At 38.9% G+C, this 22,928-nt stretch overlaps 1 protein-coding gene and 1 long non-coding RNA gene across 3 annotated transcripts in view; one reads left to right on the top strand and one right to left on the bottom strand.

Annotated features, from left to right (window-relative positions):
• LOC147164744 (polyprenol dehydrogenase-like) overlaps nucleotides 1-21,434 on the bottom strand; it is a 34,812-nt gene extending 13,378 nt beyond the window's left edge. The window contains exons 1-3 of one of the 2 annotated variants that reach the window (XM_086090588.1): nucleotides 20,778-21,434; nucleotides 8,234-8,341; nucleotides 4,257-4,325 (exon numbers count right to left, since the gene is read on the bottom strand). In XM_086090588.1, coding sequence (XP_085946714.1) covers nucleotides 4,257-4,325; nucleotides 8,234-8,339 — 175 coding nt within the window. In that variant the 5' untranslated portion in view covers nucleotides 8,340-8,341; nucleotides 20,778-21,434. Of the gene's footprint in view, nucleotides 1-4,256; nucleotides 4,326-8,233; nucleotides 8,342-9,447; nucleotides 9,694-20,777 lie in introns of those variants that run through there. The other variant, XM_086090587.1, reaches the window with a different exon arrangement.
• On the top strand, nucleotides 9,237-11,839 carry LOC147164745 (uncharacterized). Its single transcript, XR_015096622.1, has 2 exons — nucleotides 9,237-9,505; nucleotides 10,726-11,839. It is a non-coding gene; the product is annotated as an uncharacterized LOC147164745 (long non-coding RNA).
• Nucleotides 21,435-22,928: the final 1,494 nt, after the last annotated feature.

Genomic DNA, 22,928 nt, shown 5'->3' with positions numbered 1-22,928 from the left:
GTAAACTACCCTGAACAGCCAGTAATTAATATGAAATTTGGCTTCCACCGATGCCTTATTAGAGTTCAATTTGTGGCTTTCATCTTGCTGCACCTGTCAAATGTCTTCAGTGCCCCAGCACAAGATGAAATAACTTTCACAGATCGACGGGAAAAGCATGATGGACGACTGCGCCTGTGTCACTTAGCATAAATCCACCTGGCTTCGAAATGCATCTTGTGCCCCGGTTGGGGCTGCAGTAAATATGATTAAGCTGGATTACATTTAAAGCTGATATTAAAATGGGCTGCCGGTAAACACATCATATTTGGCCTCCTGCTTACGAGAAGGTGATTTGACGAAATGCATACGTCAAGGCAGACATTAAACACATTGATATGAAGTCTAATAGTTTGTCTGTTTGCATCGTGTCTTTCCCTACAAAAATATTAAAATATAGTCATTTGTGATGGCCTTGATCTTGAACTAGACAAACTACATATATATATATATATATATATATATGGCGTGTTAGAAACAATCGACTCAGCAAAATATCGCGATATTACAGCGCGCAATTCTCGAATCGATTCGATATGCGGCCGAATCGATTTTTAAACATCAATTTTTTATGGGAATTTTCAACAAAACGTCTTACTTAGGGTTAAGATTCACACATTAAGCATGGAAGAATGTTATATTAATTGAACATTAAGCCTTAATATTTTACTTCAGACTGCAACCTGTTTGTTAAATGCAGTGGCTCAGTTATAAGCCTGAATTTTCAGATAAATAAATACATTTTCATACAAATCTTACAGTGTACATGTACACGTTTACGGATTAGTATTTTCTAAATTTGAGTTAAAAATAAATAAAAATAAATCGCAATAATCAATTTATAGATTTGTATCGGGATTAATCAGTATTGAATCGAATCGTGACCTATGAATCGTGATACAAATCGAATCGGCAGGTACTAGGCAATTCACACCCCTAATATATATATATATATATAGAGAGAGCATATATGCTCTAATTCAAGAGTGGAAACAGGAGGAGGAACTAGCCCCTCTGAGAGCACCTATTTAAGACTCAGACAAGGAAGTAAATAGTTCACTTAGAGATGTCTGATAAACAACGCTGTGATCGTCAAGAATATTAGGTCTGGGAAGCATGCCAGCATTCACTCCTCCACTGGCTCTTATTATTCAGCCGATGTAGCAGACAGGAGGCGGGCTGCGTGACGGTCAACGCCAGCTTGCTGTGTTAACGCAATGACGCAATAAATCAAGACCGGTTGTGTCTTTCAGTTGCAATTATTTGTTTGCAAGTACAAACTTATTTTATTTAAAATGCCCGTCATTCAACACATGGATTACAGCCAAATCTAAAGTTGCACAGATGCTGGTGGAATTTAATGCATTTTGGAATGAGAATATATTTTAATTAGGGGTGTCAAAATTTGTGCTTTAATAGTTATTATAAAGGATCTTTGTGCAGTTTGTCACTTTTCTACTTGTGACTGCCACCTCTGGCCCAAAGCGTAACTGCAGCATCTGTGTCAGGCTCGTTCATGGTGCACGTTCGAGTACGTGCACGATCTTAAAGAGACAGCCACATTTGACAAACAAAGACATGACTTCATATGAGGTAGTTTAAATTTTTTTCCCACTTTTATGTTAACAAGATTATGAAAACTTATTTTATTGTACATTTAGAACAGATATAAAATTTGCGATTAATCGAGTATGCGATTAGTTACGACAAAAAAAAATTATCGCCTGACACCCCTAACTTTAATACAATACAAATAACAAATTCAAGCAATTAAATTAGAGTAGTTTTATTTTTCTGAATCTTCCAGTAGATGCTCACTGAACTGTGTCTATGCTAAGAGACATTTGTCACACACACACACACACACACACGCGCACGCACGCACACACACTTGCACACTTGACATGCGCTGGTTTCCTTGCTTCATATTTTTAATCCAAGCTTTTGGTTAGAGGCGGATTGTGCAACTTTCAAGTGCAGCGTGACTAAAGTTAGTGGACAGACTGTGGCAAGCACGCATAAATACTTCGTATCTGTGTCTAGCCTGTGTCTGTGTGCGTGTCTGAATAATCAAAACTAAAATCCTTTGTAGCTTTTTTTTCTAGGGACAAGACAGACCCATGTAAACCAAAGGTGACACGCGGTCATTCATTGAATTCATATTGTAGCTTCAGCCTGAATATTTAATTGGCAAGCTAGCACAAATTCTATTATTTGGTCTTTGGCCTTCGTTTGTATAGTGCTTTTCTACCTTGAAGGAACTCAAAGGTCTTCAACTACGTCCACATTCACGCACCCACTAATGACTGGGGGTTAATTAGCTTGTTCAAGGGCACTTCAACATGGGGCACAAGGGCTGAACCCACAACCTTTTGATTGGGGGGACGACAAACTCAACCACCTGAGCGAGCCATGCAGCCCGTATTTCACAAGTGCGTATCAAACTGGTAGCCCTTCGCATATTACCTGAGAAGAAGCTCTAAATGCATACTCGCCAAGCCATGGTCACATTAATTTGAAAATTTGAAAAAATATTTGTTATATGCAGGCAAAAAACAACAACTACAACTGTGGAAGTAGCGTTACCCCTTAAAGAGATGAAAAATCATACTTTTATCCGATTGATTTAATCAGAGCCAATATATTTGGTGCAAATACCAGGAAGCGTGCCAAAGGGAGTTTGGACAGAGATGTTAAAGTGTGCCGCCACACATACTAATGAGAATCCATTACCGGCTCATTCAACCACAAACATACACACATTTTCATTCAGTGCACAAGCATCTGGCAGCAGTCACCCCCTTGTCCCTAATGCCTCAGTGCCTGCCAATTACAAAAGAAGTGATCAATCCCGCCGCAGCCTCGCTCAAGGAAATCGACTTCAATGGCACGAGCTACATGGCTGCTGTCGCCGAGCTTGACAGCCACTGACACACAAGTAGGACTGCAGCCAACCGGTCTTCAGCTGCTCGCTCGCCAGTGCCAGCTAAGGCAGGTTGCTTCCAAGCTTGGTACTTGCAGGTTTTGTGTAATACCTGCAGATGGCTTCACCAAGAAAACCACCATACAATAAAAAAAAATAAAAAAAATGCTGTTGTTTTTTGCATTCTCTCAATAATTGATTGCTTTGAGAAGAACCTGAATGGATAGACGTTAATAAAATAACATTGTCTTTGCAGTACTGTAGAACATTTATGGAATACAGATTGCTAAAATATTACTTGTCAAGTGTAAAGAGTTGAGACAGTGGTGTCCAAACTATGACCTGGGGGCCCTTTATGGCCCGCCATCCATTTATAAAGCGGACTTAAGATATACTAAAAATATTATCTGTGACAATTTATTTTTTATTTTTTTATAATGTAGTTTTTCTAAATGTGCAAATCAATCATTTACATTTCAACATGTTAAACAACTTTTCTCTTCATAGCACTGTAATGAATAAAGATAATATATATATATATATATATATATATATATATATATATATATATATATATATATATATATATATATATATATATATATATATATATATATATATCAGAGTTGCTGTGGATCAGTATCACCTATTCTGTTCGAAGTGAACATGGTGAAGCTGGATTTAGCTGTTATGCTGCACACAAATGGAATAAGCTGCCAACAGAAGTGAAGTCAGTTTAAACGCTTTTAAATCCAGGTTAAAAACTTTGTTTTTTTCCTATACCTTTGTTTAAGGTCTTTTAAAGATTTTTAAATTATTATTATTTTAGAACATTTTTTTTTCATTATTATCATTTTAGAACATTTCTTTACTCGAAATGTTTTTAAAATGCGCTGTCTTATGTTTTAACATAGTCAATGTATGTTCTTTTAGTAAATCTTGTAAGATACTTTTGATTTCTCTGCTTTGCTCTTAATGTCGTTACCTGCTGTGTCTGAACTTCATGCACGTATTGAGATGCCTTGTGTATGAAATGTGCTATAGAAATAAATTTGCTTTGCCCTTGCCTTGCCTTCTACTTCCTTTCATATTTGTTTTGCTGGATTCCCAACTATCAATCCTTTTCCCCAGTTTCACCTTCTTGAATCCTCGAAGTGCATTCGTATCATGCCTATTATTGTACGGTTGGTATGAAAGCTCTTTGTGTGTGCGTTCACGCCTGCAAACGTCAAACATCTATGTGAAAGGTCTTAAGTGTTAAAGATTGTATTCACAGACATGCGCACACATTTACCTTTAGCCTCGTTGTACTCTTCCTGGATCCTTCTGATGGCTACCAGACCCTGCTGTTCATCCCTACAACCTGAAAAGAGAAAAATAAAACTTTTTTTTTTTTTTTATATGAGCACAATGCAACAATTACATTTTGCTCTGTTTTCATCATTGCACACAACACAACACAGTGTCAATGCGATGATAAACCCCTTTACCCAGGACTTGCTTTTCCAACACATTAGAAATTCAATTTTGCTTTTAAACACCCAAAGAATACCCTGGTCCAAGACACACTCCGTGACTGTCATTTAAAGAGACACTCTGCATATGAATGAAGCATGCATTTTTAAAAGCTAGACGGCAATGTCATCGAGGCACAGGAAGCCTTTTCAAAAGAACCATCACTTGACATGATTTGTCTTTTAGTTTGTTTGTGACAGTACCCCACAGGTCATTTTCAGGCCATTCATACTCATTTACTTATTATATATTCTGTTCTATTCAAAGATTCAGGTTGCATATTTTTGCACACTCACTTGATTTAGGGAATGAGAAAAAAATTCAACAAATCATTTTTATTTAGACTTAGAGAATAGACACAAGCACTCACAGACACATTGATCTTGGATTATCGCGCAGGCCTTTTCAAGGACACGGCATCATTTAGTCTGATGCACTGTTGCATGGGAAGGACTAAAGAATGGCGCTCCTCACTAGAGTGTCTCACTAAAGTGATTACTATTTTTTTATTTATTGATTAATTTATTTTCTATATTTATTATTATGAATATTATTATTATATGTATTTTTTATTTATTGATTTGTTTATTTTCATATTTATTATTATGATTATTATTATTATATGTATTATTTTGTATTTATTGATTTATTTATTATTATTATTATTATTATGATTATTAATTTTACAATTGCCGCTAAGCATTTGGTGATTAGCTTTGAGGAAAACCAGTTCAGATACTACTACTACCTGCAGAGCTCTGAAAGATATGGACAGAGATTTATTTTATAACTGTAAAGTGCATTACAAATCAAATGTATTATTATTATCATTATTTCTTTTTTTTTATGAAACCTACGACCTCAATAACTCGTCTGCACATTGGGTAAAAACTAGTTAGAGATTTCTGTGGGCAATAAGAGTAGAATTTGGTAGAACGTGTCCCAAAAAATGTCTGACTTCTTTCAGATAATTCCAGTGCTTTGACAAAAATCCTAAAAGTTTTCACATCATCATTGATCAAATTTTCACAATATGAGTTCTATTCTCAGAGAGTTAGGAGCAGATCTAAAAACTGCAAACGGGAAATGACAACTGAACTAACTCGCTGGGAGTAAGCATTTTCTCAAAGAGCGTTGTGAAGATTATATTTGTCATAAAAGGAGGATTTACAGTATGGTTGTTGAATTATACTGCACTGGCTTTGCCTAATAAATTCAGGAGTGAGAGGATGTTGCACATCCTGAGGTTGGTGCATGCGTGTACTTACTTTCCCAGCACGAAGAAGGTCATTTCTCATTGCTTGTAAGAATTGTTTCATTAGCAAAAATAGATGCACATTTCCAAAGTAAATGCGCACATTACTTGTTAAATGGGAAAGCGGAACAATCCCACCGTAGCTTGAATGTTCACAAATGCAATCAAGTCAGACGATTGAAGTTTGTTTTAGCGAGATTACATTTTTTTTCTTTTCACGTGACTGTAATATGCAAAACCACACACATTGAATTGCACCTGTATTCTGAATTCGTTTTGATCTTAGTGAGGCTGCAGCTAATCTCCACTGGGTTGTTTGTGACGACAACAGATGTTAAAGTTCCTCAGGTATTGATTTTTACGTTTGTAATCATTCGCGGTGCTCAAGTCTCATTTGTGTTTCCTGAAATCTTCAAGGGGACTCTGACACTGGCTTTGCAGTAAACGCACGATGAATGACTAAATCTAAATGTTATTTTATTTTCAAGCTTGTGATTGGAATAGAGAATGTTGAATTAACCTTGGAGTCAAGAGAGATGAAGCTAAAAATGTATTTAAAAAAATAAAATAAAATAAAAAGAGAGCAATGATGATGACATGTCAAATCGGTAAAATTACCGAATGAACTGAGCTCTAGAAAAAAGAAAAAAAGAGAGATGAAACTCAATTATTATTTTTTTTAACCTTTGTTTTGAAAATTGGAGTTGTAAAGGTCCCATATGATTCATCTCAATATTCTGTGCATGGTGCTAGGATGTCCACTTAATGCAGTCAAAAAGTAAACGAAGAATACCGATTCTCAAGTCTTTTTTTTTTTTGAACATCAGCTCGTCGTAGAATTTCTCTATTGTTCTAAATGTATGCAGAAAAGACAGCACATAGGTCAAGGTGGCTTTTTTCATGTTCTTTGAGAGTGAATGACAGCCTGTTGAAAGCAACCTGGGACTTACTGTCACTGGCAAACAATTAATTATGGATGAAATACTCCACTGACAGTTTAGCACTTCCTAAAGCTGACAGTGGAGAATAGGTTAGTAGAGTTTATGTAGTCAAGTACATTTGTGTACCAATTTGAGGATGACATCACAAAATAAATAGACAATATTACAGCCAGTCTTTTTGCAAGGGCATTTGATATCTTATCTGCTTTATTATCTGTTTTTATTATCAGAGTGAATTATTCAATGCTGATTTTATTCACTTCATATATTGATACAGAACACAAAAATGTAAAGTCACTGTTTTTTTTATATATATATATATAAGATATAAAGAGATGTGACATCAATTTCCAGAGTAAAACTGTCAAACTGATGCTAATGTGGAGTGACGCTAATATGCCAAATCATCAAAAAGGCACTTTAGACAAATCAAATCAGCAAAAAGTGGACTTATTTAAAATAAATATTAGTGTGAGTCAAATATTTTGAAAACATGTAATGCACCACTGACCACTTAGTAGAAATTAGCATTGAACAGAGCTCGTTCTCAGCTAATTTGCTGGCAAAAGAAGGGCATAATACAACAAAGCCTGCTGCAGCTAGTTACATAGCAGCCTTTCAGCTATGGCGCTATTCTTTGCGGAGAATTACTCTGCTCGACACCACAACAAAATCGAGGGTAAGAGCTTTCTGCAATTGGAAGTCTACAAACGGCCAGAAAAGGAAGAGATGGATATTTGTGAACAAAGCTGGCACGGCAATATCCCGGCATCACTGCGGTAGTCTTTAAATAAAGATACATTTGTGGGAAAATACACTTTATATATTATATATATATTATCCCAGAGAACATAAACCCGTTAGTGCCTCTCCTACTCCCAAAACCCCGACCAACTAGTTTTCTGGGGTCTGTTTTCGACTCCCTGAAGACTATTTTCATCTATTATTGCTTTGTCTATAGTGTTTTCAGAATCTAAAACTGAACACAACAGGCAGTTTAGTTAAACTTAAGTTGAATGGCATGCCCTCCACATATTGGACCTAGAATTTCTTCTTTTCTTCTTTTTCTTTTTTACAAATCCTCCCTGAGGTGCAAGAGCACAAGGAAAGAGTATTGTGACTCACGTTTCTAAATGATGGCATATAAGCAACGACAGACGAAAGAGTATATGAGTCAGGAAAATGAGTGGACAAAGACACTGCCACCATCCATTTGTCACTTATGCATACTGTTTTATTATAAAAATCTTTTTCTCCTTGGCGCTTTGACTTATGACTGTGTTGGACTTATAATTGAATCATGACAACAGTTATGCTTCACTATTTATAAAACATTGATCATTGTTGAAAAGCTCTTATTATTTAAGGATTTATATTAGAACAATTACTACTAGTGTGACTAATTACAGCCAATTTGGTCATTGGTAAATGATGTTGTAAAGTTCAGTATAAAAAGCTGGACACCAAAATCTGAAAGTGCTCCATCAAATGTGTGTTTATCCGGTTATCTGCTCTACCCATGATGTTTACATGGCGGCAATGTGGAATATGATACTGTACCTATGATAACATGTGCCCCCAGTTTGGCCATGTGGCGGGCGACCTCATAGCCGATTCCCCTGCCTCCTCCCGTCACTATGGCAACCTTGCCATCTTGTCTGGGCATCACTTGCAGAGGTAGAAGAGGACACAGAGTTATCAGATAGAGTGTCAGGAGATAAGGAAGACATTTATATCATTTTTAGGTCCATTCAGAGCTATGTGAGGTGATTGTCGTTAAGAATTTGTTGTTGGTAAAATATTCATCCATCCATTTTTTAAAGTGCTTGTCCTCATTAGGGCCGTGGGTAAGCTGGAGCCTATCCCGGCTGATTTAGGCAGGAATCGTATATTCCTGGACTGGTCAAAAGCCAATGGCAATGCACTTATATGCTAACAACCATTCACATTAACATGCAGACTCCACACAGGAGAGTTTTATTGTCAAACTAACATTTCCACAGGTCATAGCACAAAATACAATCCCTGAGGTTCCAGGTTAGCCCTCTAACTCCCAAGACTTGTGAAAATAAGATACAAAATAAACACGATAAAGAGATAAAGGTTATGGAAGTTCTGAAATAATTGAAAAATGATTTTATTAATTGTAATTTTAATCTCAATTAATATAATCATATTTTTTCCCCCCATCATCGTCCAGCCCTACCAGCTTGCAGAAACACATTAGGGAAAAAAAGAGAAAAGAAGAAGAAGAAAAAGTAATGTACTATGAAGTAGTTCATTTTTTGACACAATGGACAGATGAACTAAGTTGAACAATTTTCAATTATGAACCACGAACTGAACTAGTAGTTCATTTTAAAACTTGTGAGTTGAACTATTTCGCGTAGAAAGCCGTACAAAGTCAGTTTCATCAGTGTCGTATGAACGGAACGTAAAGCGTAAAGCGAGAAGCTCCTGGTACCTTTAACTATGCTCTGTTGTGATTGGCTGATATATGACTGGCAACCAATGGGCGTCTTGTGATCTATTTCAAACCAACCTGCATTATGAAAACACGCCATTTAAACTTCACCTGAGTGGCAACAAAAACAGACACGGCCACAAATCATACATTGAAAGCAATGACAAATGTCACGCCTTTCCCCTAAATTCGGCATGAATACTATGTAGTAAAAAAAACAAATTAGACCATGCATCAACGTTCTTGATTCTGCTCCTGGATGCGGAAGCGCGTGCTGTCAAAAACGAAACAGCAACAAGACTGAACCAACCTGGCAACTTGAAACGTTTGCTGAGCAGCTGAATCACAAGAACCTTTAAGCCGAGCAGGTAAAGCTTGATAGCTGACACCAAACGAAATAATACAGGGGAGAACATTATATATGTTGTGTTTGCTTTGGTCTAGCCGGGTACACGAGCTAGCTAGCTTGCAGAGGGAGGGAGAGAAAAGGAACTTAAGAGCACGTGTGCAGGATACGTCCCAATATGAAGTTATCGACTTTGCGCGTCCTTCCTAGTGTCCTTTCTCGCCATAAATACGTGACAGGAACACACTTTACTACATTAATTATTTGTTTTAGGTTATTTGAAACTTCAACTGTTAACTAACTTAAACATAGCTATCCATCCATTTTCTTTACAAGTTGACCTCATTAGGGTCACGGGTGAGCACAATCCTTCTCACTGCGGGTGAAAGGTGGGATACACCCTGGACTGGTCGCCGGTCAGGCAAATACTACACCATCAGTAACTATTTGGGATTTCATTATAATTAAATAACCAATTATATGATACAATTTTAAAAATGTTACATGTAGTGTAACTTGAACTCTATTTGCAAATGTGTGTTGTTTGTTGCTTTATTTTACTATTTTATTCATTACAATAATAAATCCATCAATAATTGTTTTTCAATGAGAAGGTAATTCACAATTTTGGGGTAAAAAATACACCAAAATGAATGCCCCCCCCCCCCCCCCCCCCCAAAAACTCAGTGGGCCAGATGAAAGAACACGGTGGCGTGGCCCGTAGACCATATCATGCCTCTAGCCAAGATAATAGAAGGGGGAGAATTATATCTTCAATAAGGCACATGAATACAAATCATTTGAAATATATGTCTCACTTCAATATTTTCATCTCATCATAAAAATGCCCTTTATCTTGTCATGTAAGAATATATTAGTTTCATAAAATGTGGAACCGGCTGACTTTATGTTCGCATTTGCCTTGCAGGCTCAGAGCTTTAAAATAGTAGATGTCACGTTGAGTCATTTTAAATGTACAATGACTATTCTGAGATATAACTATGCATGATCACATAACGTACTTTGCGGGATTTAGTGTGCAGGATCTCTGCAAATGCTAAGTTATTCAAGTGCAAATTGAGGGCACTTCTGGTTTAAAGGAATAAAGGGAGTCCATTGATACACAGGTGGAATGAGCGTATGATAGAAAACACTCATCATTGTGGCATGGCTGCACATTGTGTCGAATCAGCCTTCCCTTTACGTCCATCATATTGCTTCTGTCTGTCTTCTCACTGACAGTCCTATTGCCTGATGGCCAAGTGATCGCACGTGATGGAAGCAACAGAGCGACCCGTTTGAGCTGTCATTTCCCAAGATTGGCTGCAACTGCAAGCATGTCTCTGCAGCCGGAATGTGCTCATATGTGCCGTCTCGGAGAGGAATGCAAGGTTCTCTCTTGGGCCCGTCACCCGTCTAGGCTCTTAATCGTACAATTGCAATGCTTTATAGAGTAAATTCATGGCATACTTTTATTTTTTTTTAAGTGCAAATGAGAGACGTTTCTATTTAAATTTATGCTAAAACTGCACCAAACATTCAGTTTTGGTGAGGGTCTGGATAGTTGAGAGGATAATTTTTTTTTAACTTTTAGTCCCTAACAATGTTTGTCATAGCATCGGAATGAAAATGGTACTCATTCACATTTACTGTATTCACAAATAAATGTACAGAAACAGAATCCCCCTACAAACATTTGACCCAGCCTTAGAATTTTAATGGTGGCCAGCAGAATTTAGTGGGGATTTAGAGAAATTCACTATATATCAAACAGTGGCAGCCAGAGCATTTCAGACCTGGGCCTTCAGTAAGGACCAAAGTGACCTGAGTTTGTTAACCACAGTTTGTTTATATGTCAATTCTAGTTGACATTCACTGCAAAACTGACACAAAACACACACAAGAGAATTAACATACTGTACAAAAACCGGGAACAAACATCACCTCACTCATTACAGACCTATTTCCTTACTTCCCCAACTTTTAAAAAATACTAGAAAAACTGTTTAGTAATCGTTTGGATGCATTTATAGAAAAGTACAAATTACTCTCTGACCCAGCTTCCTTGGAACGCGTTGCAGCCATAAAATTCTCGTTAATGATTATTTGCTATCAGTTTGAACATGAAATATCTTGTGTGTTGAATATGATATTCAAATCATTGTATTCTGTTTTTATCTCTGTTTAACACAACAATTTGCATTGTAAATATAAGCAATTATAGCAAGATTTCACTGTGTATTTCACCAATGTCAACAGTTTAACCTTGGCGGAGGTCCGCCTTCATTTTCATATCCTGCCATAACAATGTTCTCAAGTTATCCACACACAATTAAAGCACACCACGCTGACACAATGCTAAAAATCTCCGAGGACTTGAAATTGTTAGTGTGGCGTCATGAATGTTAAATTTGGACGTTGACACTGTCGGACACACTGGAGGGCAGAGCGCTTGGCGCAAAAGGAAGCAGAATAAGAGCATCATTACAGTCATCAGGAAGTATTTTAAGCAAATGAATGCAGCGCGGCATTAGCGCAAATGTGAACAGACAACCTACTGCCGGGCTGGAATGTGATTGGCGTGCCGAACAGGATCCACCTGAATTATCACGCCACTCAAAGTAGGCCAGCCAAAACTCTTCTTACCATTTCTCATAGGCACAAATATGGGGTTATTATATTATTTTTTTCTCATTATAAAGATAATTGATTCGTCCCACCCCGCTATCCATTAGCTAAGTCAACTATGTGGATGACACGGTTCTAATAATATTTCGTCTTGAGCACCATCGCAGCGCTTTGGACAAAATGCTCCTTTTTGCCTCCACACGTGTTGCTGTTAATGTGAGCTGAGTGGATGTGTGTGTTCTGTGTGTGTTCTGTGTGTGTGTGTGTGTCTTTGTTCTCTCACAGCCTGAGAGGTTGTAGGTCAGCGAGGCGAGCCAGCCTGCTATTGTTTAAAGGAAATTGCATCTCACGCATGACTGTGGGATGATTATTTGGGATGATGGGACGTCAGGGAGACAGCTCTCCATACACATTCTCTCTCTCTCTTGCTCGCTCTCTCTCTCTCTCTCTCCCACACACATACTCGTAGGCATACGGGAAATAGGACATGACAGGAGGGTTTGTGATGTAAACAATATGTGAACCACATCAAAATAGCTCCAACAGTCACCTAGTTTTTATGACAACCACTGGCTGGCTCCAAAAGCCAACTTGTCTCATTTTGTAAATCGAGGCTGGCATTAGCGCCACTGGATATGATGATGAGTGTTTGTGTGTGTGTATTAAAAAGTAGCTCGAGGATGATTCTTAACCAAAATGGCCTTGTGGTTTTCACGCTCATGGGCATAATAGTCTGTTGATTAATTATGGATTTATTCATTAAGAATTTGGTTATGTTGAATTGATAGTTATTAATTAATATCATGCAGTACTTGGATGCAACCAGCAGAGGTGCTGTTCATTCAACTTTTTGTGGGAATGCTGTGATTTTTATTCCCCTCACTTTTTTGCAGAGAAACGACTCCCACATAATACTTCTACTTGCTTAAAAAAAATGCACGCATTCTGGGGTATTTATCGTCTGATCCCACATTACTTACAGTATTTGCACAATTTAACGTTAAATATCAACTTTTCCCCATTCATTTTGAATGGGACTGACATTGAAGTCCCACTTTTCACGCCCAAAATTCACGCCTCCCGGGTTCAAGTGTTCTTTTTGTTCGTTTATCTTTCAACTACAATTAATACTTTGTAATTTTCATATAATTTATCTTTCGATTTACTTCATAAGCTATTCAGCTATTAGCATTCCCATGCAATTTCGGCAGATATTCCACTTAGTCTAGTTTTCTTTTGTGGCTGTTCCTCACCGGGACAAAGTCAGACTCTCATGGGATGGACTCACAGCTCAGACACTAACGAGACAGCACATGAGCACGCAGAGACCTCTACACGGATTGCTACAATTTACAGTCTGAAGAAGCACAAAGGGGCAGAGTGTGACTGTGTCTTCTGTTGCAACTTGTGCTATGAATGTTTTTTTGCTGGTGGGGATGAATTCCCTACATCTCGTGTTTGTCGGATAGCAAGTCAGACCTAGCAGTGGTACTGGAGTAAAGAAAGTACTGGGTGTAAGCCCAATGCTTTTGAGAGCCTGTTGTGAACTCTTTGTGAACTCGAATCAGTTACATATTGTACTTTTCCAGATAAAGGCTTATAGTTCAACAAATGAAAAAAAATCTTCAGAGGAATTTTTTTTTGTGACATTAAGTGGCAAATTTGCGAGAGAAAAGACTCACAAATTAACAAGAAATAAACTTGCAAATTTGCCACTTTATAATGTCACAATTTTATGAGAGAAAAACTTGTATAAAATATTTGCAAGTAAAAAACTTGCGAAAAATAAACGTAGTGTACTCAGATGTTTGTGCCAGTACTTTTCGGTCGGGTTTCCAAATAAGGAGATAGTAATTGGTTTAGCAGAGATTAACCATATCACATCAAGCATTCCCACTTCAGAGCGCCAAATTGATATCGAATGTGCTGTTTCTCAGTCATTCACTTGTGTTTACCTTAAGTCTGCTAGCTTCTGATTGGTTAGTCAGCTGATACGGGGTCAGGAAGTTTTTCATTTTATAAAGATTTTGCCATTAACCCCCAACGAATATTCATGTTATATATCTCCTGGTGGACAAAAGCGCACCCCCTCTAGACTATAGCTACGCTACGTCTCGCAAGTTTTTTCTCTCACAAATTTGCCACTTTATAATGTCACAAATCTGCGAGTTTATTTTTCGTAAACACCCCCACTAAAATAATGTTTTTAAATGTGGCCCTAATATGCCGCCGTACTGTCCAACGGTAGAATCCAGGGTGTTTTTTTGTGCATTTTTCCAGTAAATCCAACAAGATCTTGTTTTACTAGCTAGCACTAAGCTAACCTGTCATATCCTGTCAGGCATCCAATTGAAGTGGCCAAACGCCCTTCATATGCTGCTATGGTGGTGTGTGAGGCCAACAATGAAGTAACAAAGATGCTAATACACTGCCTAGCTGGGCTTTAAATGACTGACTATATATATTATATATTATTATAAGTTTTAGCATTGTAATCTACGGCGTACCTAATGTTGTGACCAATGAGTGTACATATCTACGAGCAAGTATTCAAAAGAGGACATTAATTCAGATGAGTTTGAATGTGAAGACATTAATGTAAATAATGTGCATGTTTCTATTAGGAAGAAAGTCACATTGCATGTAGTAGCATCTTGAAACAAGCTCGCCTTTAGCTATTTTACATGTGTCAGTAGATACATACATGAATGAATGTGGTGTGTGCGTGTGTGTGTGTCTGTGTATATGCTCTTGTGTGAATTCATCAAATAAATCCCAGCACGGTTTCCCTCACTTTGTCTTCAGGGAGTGGAAGACTTTTCATTAGTAGATGTAAAATAAGGAGCAGTGGGAGGGATAGTCGCTGGCACCAATTAAGTCTGTCATTAACTTACACACACACACATTCTGTCTCTCTCTTCTCTCACACACTTGGGCACTACTGTTTCTTTTCAGAAACCTGTTGTTAGTGCGTAACAAATTAGAGAAGTGTTGTCTTCCCTTTTGTCTTTTTTTCCATCTCTGACTTCAGAGTTGCGTGAACACACAAAGCCTTCAAGGTGCTGTGTGCACGCTCTGCTTCCTTGGCATCCAGCCCTTCACCGCCCCCTCCGTTTAACCTGGTCATCCAGTCACACAAACACAACAGACCCACATTTTGGGCTTCCTGGTGTGTGACTCAAAAGGGAAATAAAACAAAATACAAAGCAAGAGAATGTGATTCCCCCTTCAGATGATTCGCGGCATAGAATATGCATTGGTAAATGTACTTGTTTGACTGTAGAGGGAATGAGTTGAATTGTTTTATATATAATTAGTATGTATTATATATTTATTTAGATACTTTACTTTAAAAGCCGTTTTGGGTGTGTGCCAGGGTTGTATCAGGCAGATTTATACTGCCCAGAGGCGTGCAAAGGTTTGGGGCCGAGGGGGCCAGGGGCCCCAGGCATCCACCTGTCACTAGCTAGTGGAGCCTCATGGCGCGGCGTGAAGATTGCGTCACCATCCAGAGGCAGTTTTGTTTTACTTGTCTCTTTGTTTGCACCTACATTGAACGTCTTTTAGTGTCAAGTAAATCTCTTCACAATTGTTATTTAGCGTTGTTATAATAGGTAGTGTTCGCACAAGATCACAAACGGCATTCTCATGTTAGTTACACTTTTTTTTGGCCGCCATCAAACCCATTCATTGTGTATGTGGTGAGGGGCAGGCACCGCGGAATGGAGCATTGCTGCTTGCGAACTGGAAAATGTTCTGTTCGAGAGCAGCAGCGCCGTGATGTCAGACAATCGCCTCAAACTGGAGATGAGCTGGCGGAGTGATTTTGGCGGACGTATTCACAAGTAACTGCATGATTAAACTATCCAAGTCCCACTGAGCTTGTAATTTTTCTCTGCTGCTCGTGCCCTCTTGAAATGAGCAATTTCATTTATTTATACGTTTTTTTTTTTTTTCTTGACAAGGTGCATTCTCATCATCAGCGAAATCTCAGTTTTACTACGTGGTAGGCTGCTATGTCAGCACTTCCAGATTTGGGCCGATCATTTTGCGGTGCCACGCGTCTCCTTCACACTGAGTGCAGTGTGAAAAGGGAGGGCTTAATACATTTGTGCTCCCCAATAACACTATTGCTAGCAGTTTGTGTGCAATGCGTGACGTATGGCATGAGAAAAAGCACGACTGAGCCATTCGTGGCTATGCCAGGATGGTTGGGGAACCAGGGTTATTTTTTGGGGAGAATTTTGTGTCGGATGTTACCCAAGGTTCCGCTATAATGTAACACGCGCACTAAAAATGATCACGTCGCACCTCTGCGTCGACATTCATATCAGAGTTAAAATGTCAAACGAGTATTTTATAGCGTCCTATCAAAGGCTAATTGTGAGTCTTCTCAAATCCCTGTGTGATTAATAAGTGTTCCCCAATTCAGGGTAGGAAAACCTCAGAAATAATATTTAAATGAATAAAAAAAAAAGAAAAAAGAAGTGTTAATAAGACAGGAAATACATTTGCATGGAAGATGATTAAAATGTCTCATTATAAGACGGCTTAAAGTGTTCCCACAGGAAGTCAATGTTGATGATATCATGAGAGTATGCGTCACTGTCTGTTTAAAAGAAGCGATAGGAAAAACAGAGATTTGCGTGCGTGATGTTTAAAAACAAGTTCAGTTTTTACTCTGGCTGTAGATTAGAGTGCTGGGTGCATGTTTGCCAGTATGGATTGAACTGGATACCTGGCCAGAGGGGGCGTCGGATATGATTTATATGTGAAGTGGTGTTTCCCTCCCAGTGAGCTCTAAAATGCTAATAATGCTGCGGTTGAGCCTGAAGGGATTCTATCATGCTGAGTGTATCACATGTTAGTCCATTGGGAAGCACACACTTGGGAATGCACACTTGAAAGTGAAAAGTGAAAAGTGAAGGAAGGAGGGAAGAAGCTCTCATATGTTTTCTATGTGTGTGTCTGTGTTTGTTGAAGCTCGGACACAGAAGACATGTGTCACCTCAGCTCCAGTGGCATCCAGCTAAACTGACATAAAGCTCCCGAAGCGGCCCTATCAGAGATGGACTTTACATAACGGCTGAGTCACTCGCAATCTATTTTTATGGCTTTGAGGTGTGCGTGCTTCAGGACAACTATCTTCCTGAGAGCCAATTTGAGTTGAGGGTGATGACATATTTGTGACGTTGGGACATCTGAGAGGGCCTCTCCGCCTGTTAAAGACGGAATGATCATTTTTTGTTTTTAACGCCACCAAGCATGAAAGTAGAAAGGCGAGAGATGTTGTTGTTTTTTTGTTTTTTTTACTGTTTGGTCAAATAGTCTGAGTTAGTCTTGTCAGCTCTGCGGTTTCCATCTCTGTTCTCAACCAGGTAGCTAAAGTGTTATTGCTAACTAGCCATGTTTCTTCCTTGCTTCAAGTCCGCTTTCCACACACAGTTTAACACAATTAGCATTAACGGAAGCCACACAAGGTAGCTAGCGCTCGCCGTTCAGATGGTAGTCATCGGAAAAAGTAGTCACAGTCCTGTCCATGAAAACTAGTGACACCTCTGGTCTGGAGACAAATTGCAAGTTCTTCATACAAAAAAAAAGACAAAATCAGCATCAACAAGTTGCGCATAAACGCATATTTCGACCATTCCAAAACTTAGTATTGGTTCTGCCCAAGGGTTTTTATTTTAATCTGTGAATTTGATGACTATTTTAGTACTGTAAAAGAATTGCACTACTGGCAGTTATTGAATCATTACGACAACTACACATTGTTATTTAGTATCCCATCCACAACCAAGCCATCATTGTAGGATTTACTACGATCAACTCTTTTCCTCTCAAGTGAACGTACACACTAAAGTGAACAAAAATTTGTAATTAGATTTTAACTAACTAACTAGCTAACCAACTATAAATATTAAATTGTTAAAAAAAGAAAGCAAAAGGAAAAAAGGAGTAATCTGTGTTTTTTGTTTGTTTGTTTGTTTACTTCCTGGTTCATGGAATATGATTCTGGGGTCAGTGTTCCATTGACCATAGTCACTTTAATGGAGGGAAGAAAAGAAAAGAAAAGAAAAAACTTCGGTGTCTGCAGTTTATTATTATTATTTATTATCTAGATCCACACAGAAGAAATAATGGATTCCGCCTTGGGCCATGTCTCTACAATGTAATGTGAGAATTAGTTTTCATATTTTCCAAGTAATCCTGTATCAGTATTTGAGTCAGTATCACCAGAAGTTGCATTTGAGACCCCATTCCCATTGAACTTCATATTCATTGTATTAAGAACGCTGTTAAATGCATATTGGCCAAGATACTCCACTTTTTTGTTGTTGTTGTTGTTGTAAATAATAAATTAACTTCAAGCAGGCAATGTACATGCACACAGCAAACTATCCGAGCTTGTTGCAAAATAAGTGAGTTTGGTGTCAGGGTGGATAATAACAGGGTGAATTTTTTTTAGCTAACGTTAGCATTATGAGCACATGAACCTTTTACTTAGCAACATGATTCAGTTGGCAAACTGTTTGACGGTACCGTTTAACAAATATTATTTGAATTTGTCATTTTTTTTAAATCAATTGACATTTCACCGTGACAAAGTGGACATCTAAATACAGAAATATAATGAAAATTATGAAACGTGAAAAAATTCACTTCCATTGAAGAAAGACAAAATTCAGTTACCCTATCATGACAGGGTGGACTGCATTTTCAGAGACACGTGTTTCAATATAATCATAAACATGATCAAAATGACTAGTTAAAACCATAAAAATAAATCATATAATTTAACCACTTGTTGCACACATTAGCTGAGAAGTATGTGGAACCTGACAGAATCTTGTACAATGTACATCCCGTTAAAAAAAAAAAATCATATAAGATGCAGGAAATTTGAGAGACTTATCATTGGACACCAAAAGCGGTCCAAGACTTTTGCAAGTATTTAAATGTCTTTGTGTCACACTTGTGACACAAAGACATTTGTTGATAGGAAACAATCGTGTGTGAAGGCCATCTTAATATTGAACTGGTAGGACTAAATCAGTGGGCTTTATTTAAAAGACACATTTTTCCAGCCAAAGTAGCAACTTCCTGCGTCTTCAATAATTCACCTTCAATCTTACATATTTCATGCCCTTCAATCTCGATTGAACTCGGCTCTATCAAGGTGTATCGATGTTGAAATATTCTGACAGGCAGCAGCTGTTTTTGTGCGGTTTTATCAGAATCATAAGAAATTGTTGGATAACCTCTAAAAACAAGGAATAAAATGTCACACACATTTTAGTGTAGTTCTGACAGCAACAAAGACAAAGCGGACAGACTGTTGTCACACACCTCCTTGTCCTTGCTCTCTCTTTGTGTCATTAGACACATGGACTGGCAGAATCTCAGCTGTCTATAATATAAAAGAGAGTTGAAAGTACACCACAGGTTAGTTGTGTCTCCACTCATGACTGACAGCAGTCATTTTGTGGGGGCGAATCCCTGTTGCCTTTCACTAAACAATTTAAGAAGGCTGCATTTGGGCTTGTGGTGGATTTTAAAATATCCCACCGGGGCGGCGAGGTTTCAAATATTCAACTCTCACTTTATTTGCGAGCTGCTCTGCTGCTTATTGCCTCCAGGCTGTTTAAAGGGGGGAATAGTGAGGAGTCGACGCACAGACAGGTGTCAAAACTGCAGCCAGCTTCTATCACTTTGCCGTCTTTTCATCTGCATGTATGTCATATCTCGTACAGGAGCACAAAGCGATGACATCTGAAAATGAACTAGCAATTTGTACCGCATGTGAAGCCTCCCGTTCGGCAGAAGCGGCATGTCCTTGACGTGTCCTTCGCGCCCTCCACTTTGGAATATATGCAAATGTGCAGACTATCCCGATTTGAGGGCTCTCTGGAGCGAGATGTGAGAATGACAATTATAACACCCCCACCCCACTACCCCCATATTTAATAGCTTTATGGGTCATGTGACAGCACGCTTGCTGGCACTGGGGTCCAATGTGGCTGTAATATGGAAACATCCTCCATTAAGCGTGGACATTTGGATGTGGGAGAGAACATAATTGTGCAGCAGGTTGACTGGATGGGGGAAAAAAAAGCCTTCCTGATGGTCAAAGGAATTGATTGAATATTCATGATATGGAGTTGGAGATGTATTGTAAGAAATAATAATCCAACCCAAATTGAGATAATCCAATTAAATGGGATGTAAATTGCCAATGTGGAACCCTCCTCTGCAGACCAAGATGAACTGAGCATGAACTAATGCTGCAGCCAAAAAGGGGGAGGCGAGTAGGGATGGGGTGGGATGGGTTGGAGGGCAATATTGTCAAAGCGAGGTAAACATTGCTGGTTCCTGACCTTAAGAAACTCGCGTGCTTCCTATACCGCAATGTCACTGGCGGTCATTGCACGACCTGAGCCCGCCTTGACGTGCACCTTGATGACACCTCTTCTACTATATTGACGGGAATCTACCCTGTCTAATTATTGATTAGGTGTTGTGCTTAAGTTGGGAAGAGGGTCATTTAGTAGGGGATGGGGGGGGGGGGCAAAGGGCTCGGGGTGCCAGGTGGTTTACCCACAGCGCGCGCACACATTGTCACGTAACTTAAAAACAAGAATTGAGAGAGGGGAAAAGGCACTTACATCTTGACCCCGGGCTCCTCCATTTGCGAAATCCCCTCCTTGTTCTTCTCTTTTTTTGGGGGGGGGGGTTTGAAATAAAGGAATCCTCAGATGCCGTGGTCGCAGTCCACGTCCCTGCAAATGTACCAGAGGATCACGTAGAGGATGAGGAGTATAGCGAAGATGAAGAGCGCGACTAGGATGGCCTTGGTCACCGGAGAGATGAACGACTGCATGTCAGGAGCAGAAGCCGGGGCAGGAGCTGCGTGGCTCTCCGCGTCCCTTTCGTCCTCAGTCTGCTGTCTCTCCCACTACTCCTCCTCCTCCTCCTCTCCGGTGGCAACTGTTGAGGAGGACGGAGCCCCGGGCTACACGCGCGCGCACGCACGACGCAGGAGATCCACTCAGCGAGTCAAGCGTGGTAGGGGCTTCCCCTCACTAAAGGCGGCACAAGGGGGGGTGGGGGTGGCGGTGGTGGTGCTGGTGAGTGATGAGTGGGTGGGCTGTCTGTCCCCGCTTCCACTCGTCGGTGCGCAGAGACGAGATGAGACGTGGAGCGCGGTGACGGCTCACAATCACAGCCCGGGAGAGAAGGCTGCCTGTGAGCAGCAGATGGGGGCTTAGATCCAAAAGATAAGTTAGTTCTGCACACAAGGGGGATGCAGAAGTGCTCGTGTGCGCGCCAAGCTGCTGCAAGAGGCTGCAAACAGGTTGATTAGGATTCTTCGTGGCGCGTGTGTGCGCCATATTCATAAGCACATAAGCCGCAACGTTTAGGAAGTCGACACCTGCATTGATTCAGAGATGTAAAAAAACAAACAAACCATGCATTCACTTAATAATGTTCACTTTTGCAGTGACAAAACGTTTATTGTTGTGGTTGCGTTGAACTGCATTGCACCAAACTGTGTTTCTAACATTTTGGTTTGGCTGTCAGAAGGTCAAAATGTTAGAGAAACGCGTAGGTGCAATGCAGGTCTGTCATATCATTTATATTTGAATTGGATGAGCTAAACTCGAATATTTGCATTGAAGAACTGAATTTGAATTAGGCCACAGTACGCACATTGAATTTGTATTGATTATTTTGAACCATCGCATTGCAAAAGTGAATCTGAATTGTACAATTTGAATGTATATTAGTTTGGAACTCCCATAGACTTGAAATTAAATTTAAAATTTTGAAATGTAACTTATTTTCTCTGAAGCTATATTTGATCGTCATTGAAACTCTATATACAGTATTTTAACTTTCAGTTTATTCAGATTAGCTGTGACAGACATCCGGGTACTTTAGGAACAGCAATCGATTTCAGGCAGGTCTGCTCATCATCCAATCAGCACCTTCGTTTTGAGCATGTGACACAGCAAGCTGTAAAAATATTACTGTATCTCCTAAACAGCTTTTAACCTTTATAACACCATTCTTTAACCTTTCAAATATATTGTACGCAACACGTTGCTAATATAAAACCAGAAAAATGACGAATAGTTATTCTCAAAGTTTGGTCCGAATACCACTGGTGGTACACATAAGAATCACAGAATTAAAAACAATAAAATCAATAACATGCAACACTATTAAACATAGTGGGATGAAGTTTAGCTATTCACACAGCATGTAAATCTTCTCTTTTTTTAACGTTTACGTAGTGTAGTTGTGTAAAGTTAAATTGTATTTAACTTTTAAACAATGCAATATATTTGCATTCATTTATTATTTATTATTCAAAATAGTGGCTTGCAAATATAAATAATATAATTTGGGAATTAAAACCTCTGTATCATTTTTAGGCCAACTAATTTTGTTGGTGGTGGTTATTATAATGGTAGACAGTTGGATAAATAAGTTTTTTTTTTTAGTTGGTGTAAAAAGTTTGAGAACCACTCATCTTCCAACATCAGTAAAATGGATATAGTGTATTCATGTATCATTATATAGCCTACACATCTTAAGCATGGGTTATAAATGGCACAACGTCTTTGCTATTGCATGCATATAAACAGTATATCAACACCATATACAGTATCTTACTGCCCAAGCGAATAAGTGAACACCTGAAAACATGATTAGTGAGAAAGTAGAAGTGTTGAAATAAAACACAACAGTAATTAGAATCACGTTGTTCAGCACACTAACACATTCTAGCCACCCGGTGGCGACAAATCCAT

The sequence above is a fragment of the Leptonotus elevatus genome, chromosome 12, assembly GCF_054856555.1.
Source record: "Leptonotus elevatus isolate MCC_2025b chromosome 12, RoL_Lele_1.0, whole genome shotgun sequence".
In the NCBI taxonomy this organism is placed as follows: Eukaryota; Metazoa; Chordata; class Actinopteri; order Syngnathiformes; family Syngnathidae; genus Leptonotus; species Leptonotus elevatus.
Note: the sequence above shows the minus strand (reverse complement) of the source record. Positions and strands in the feature narration are given on the sequence as shown.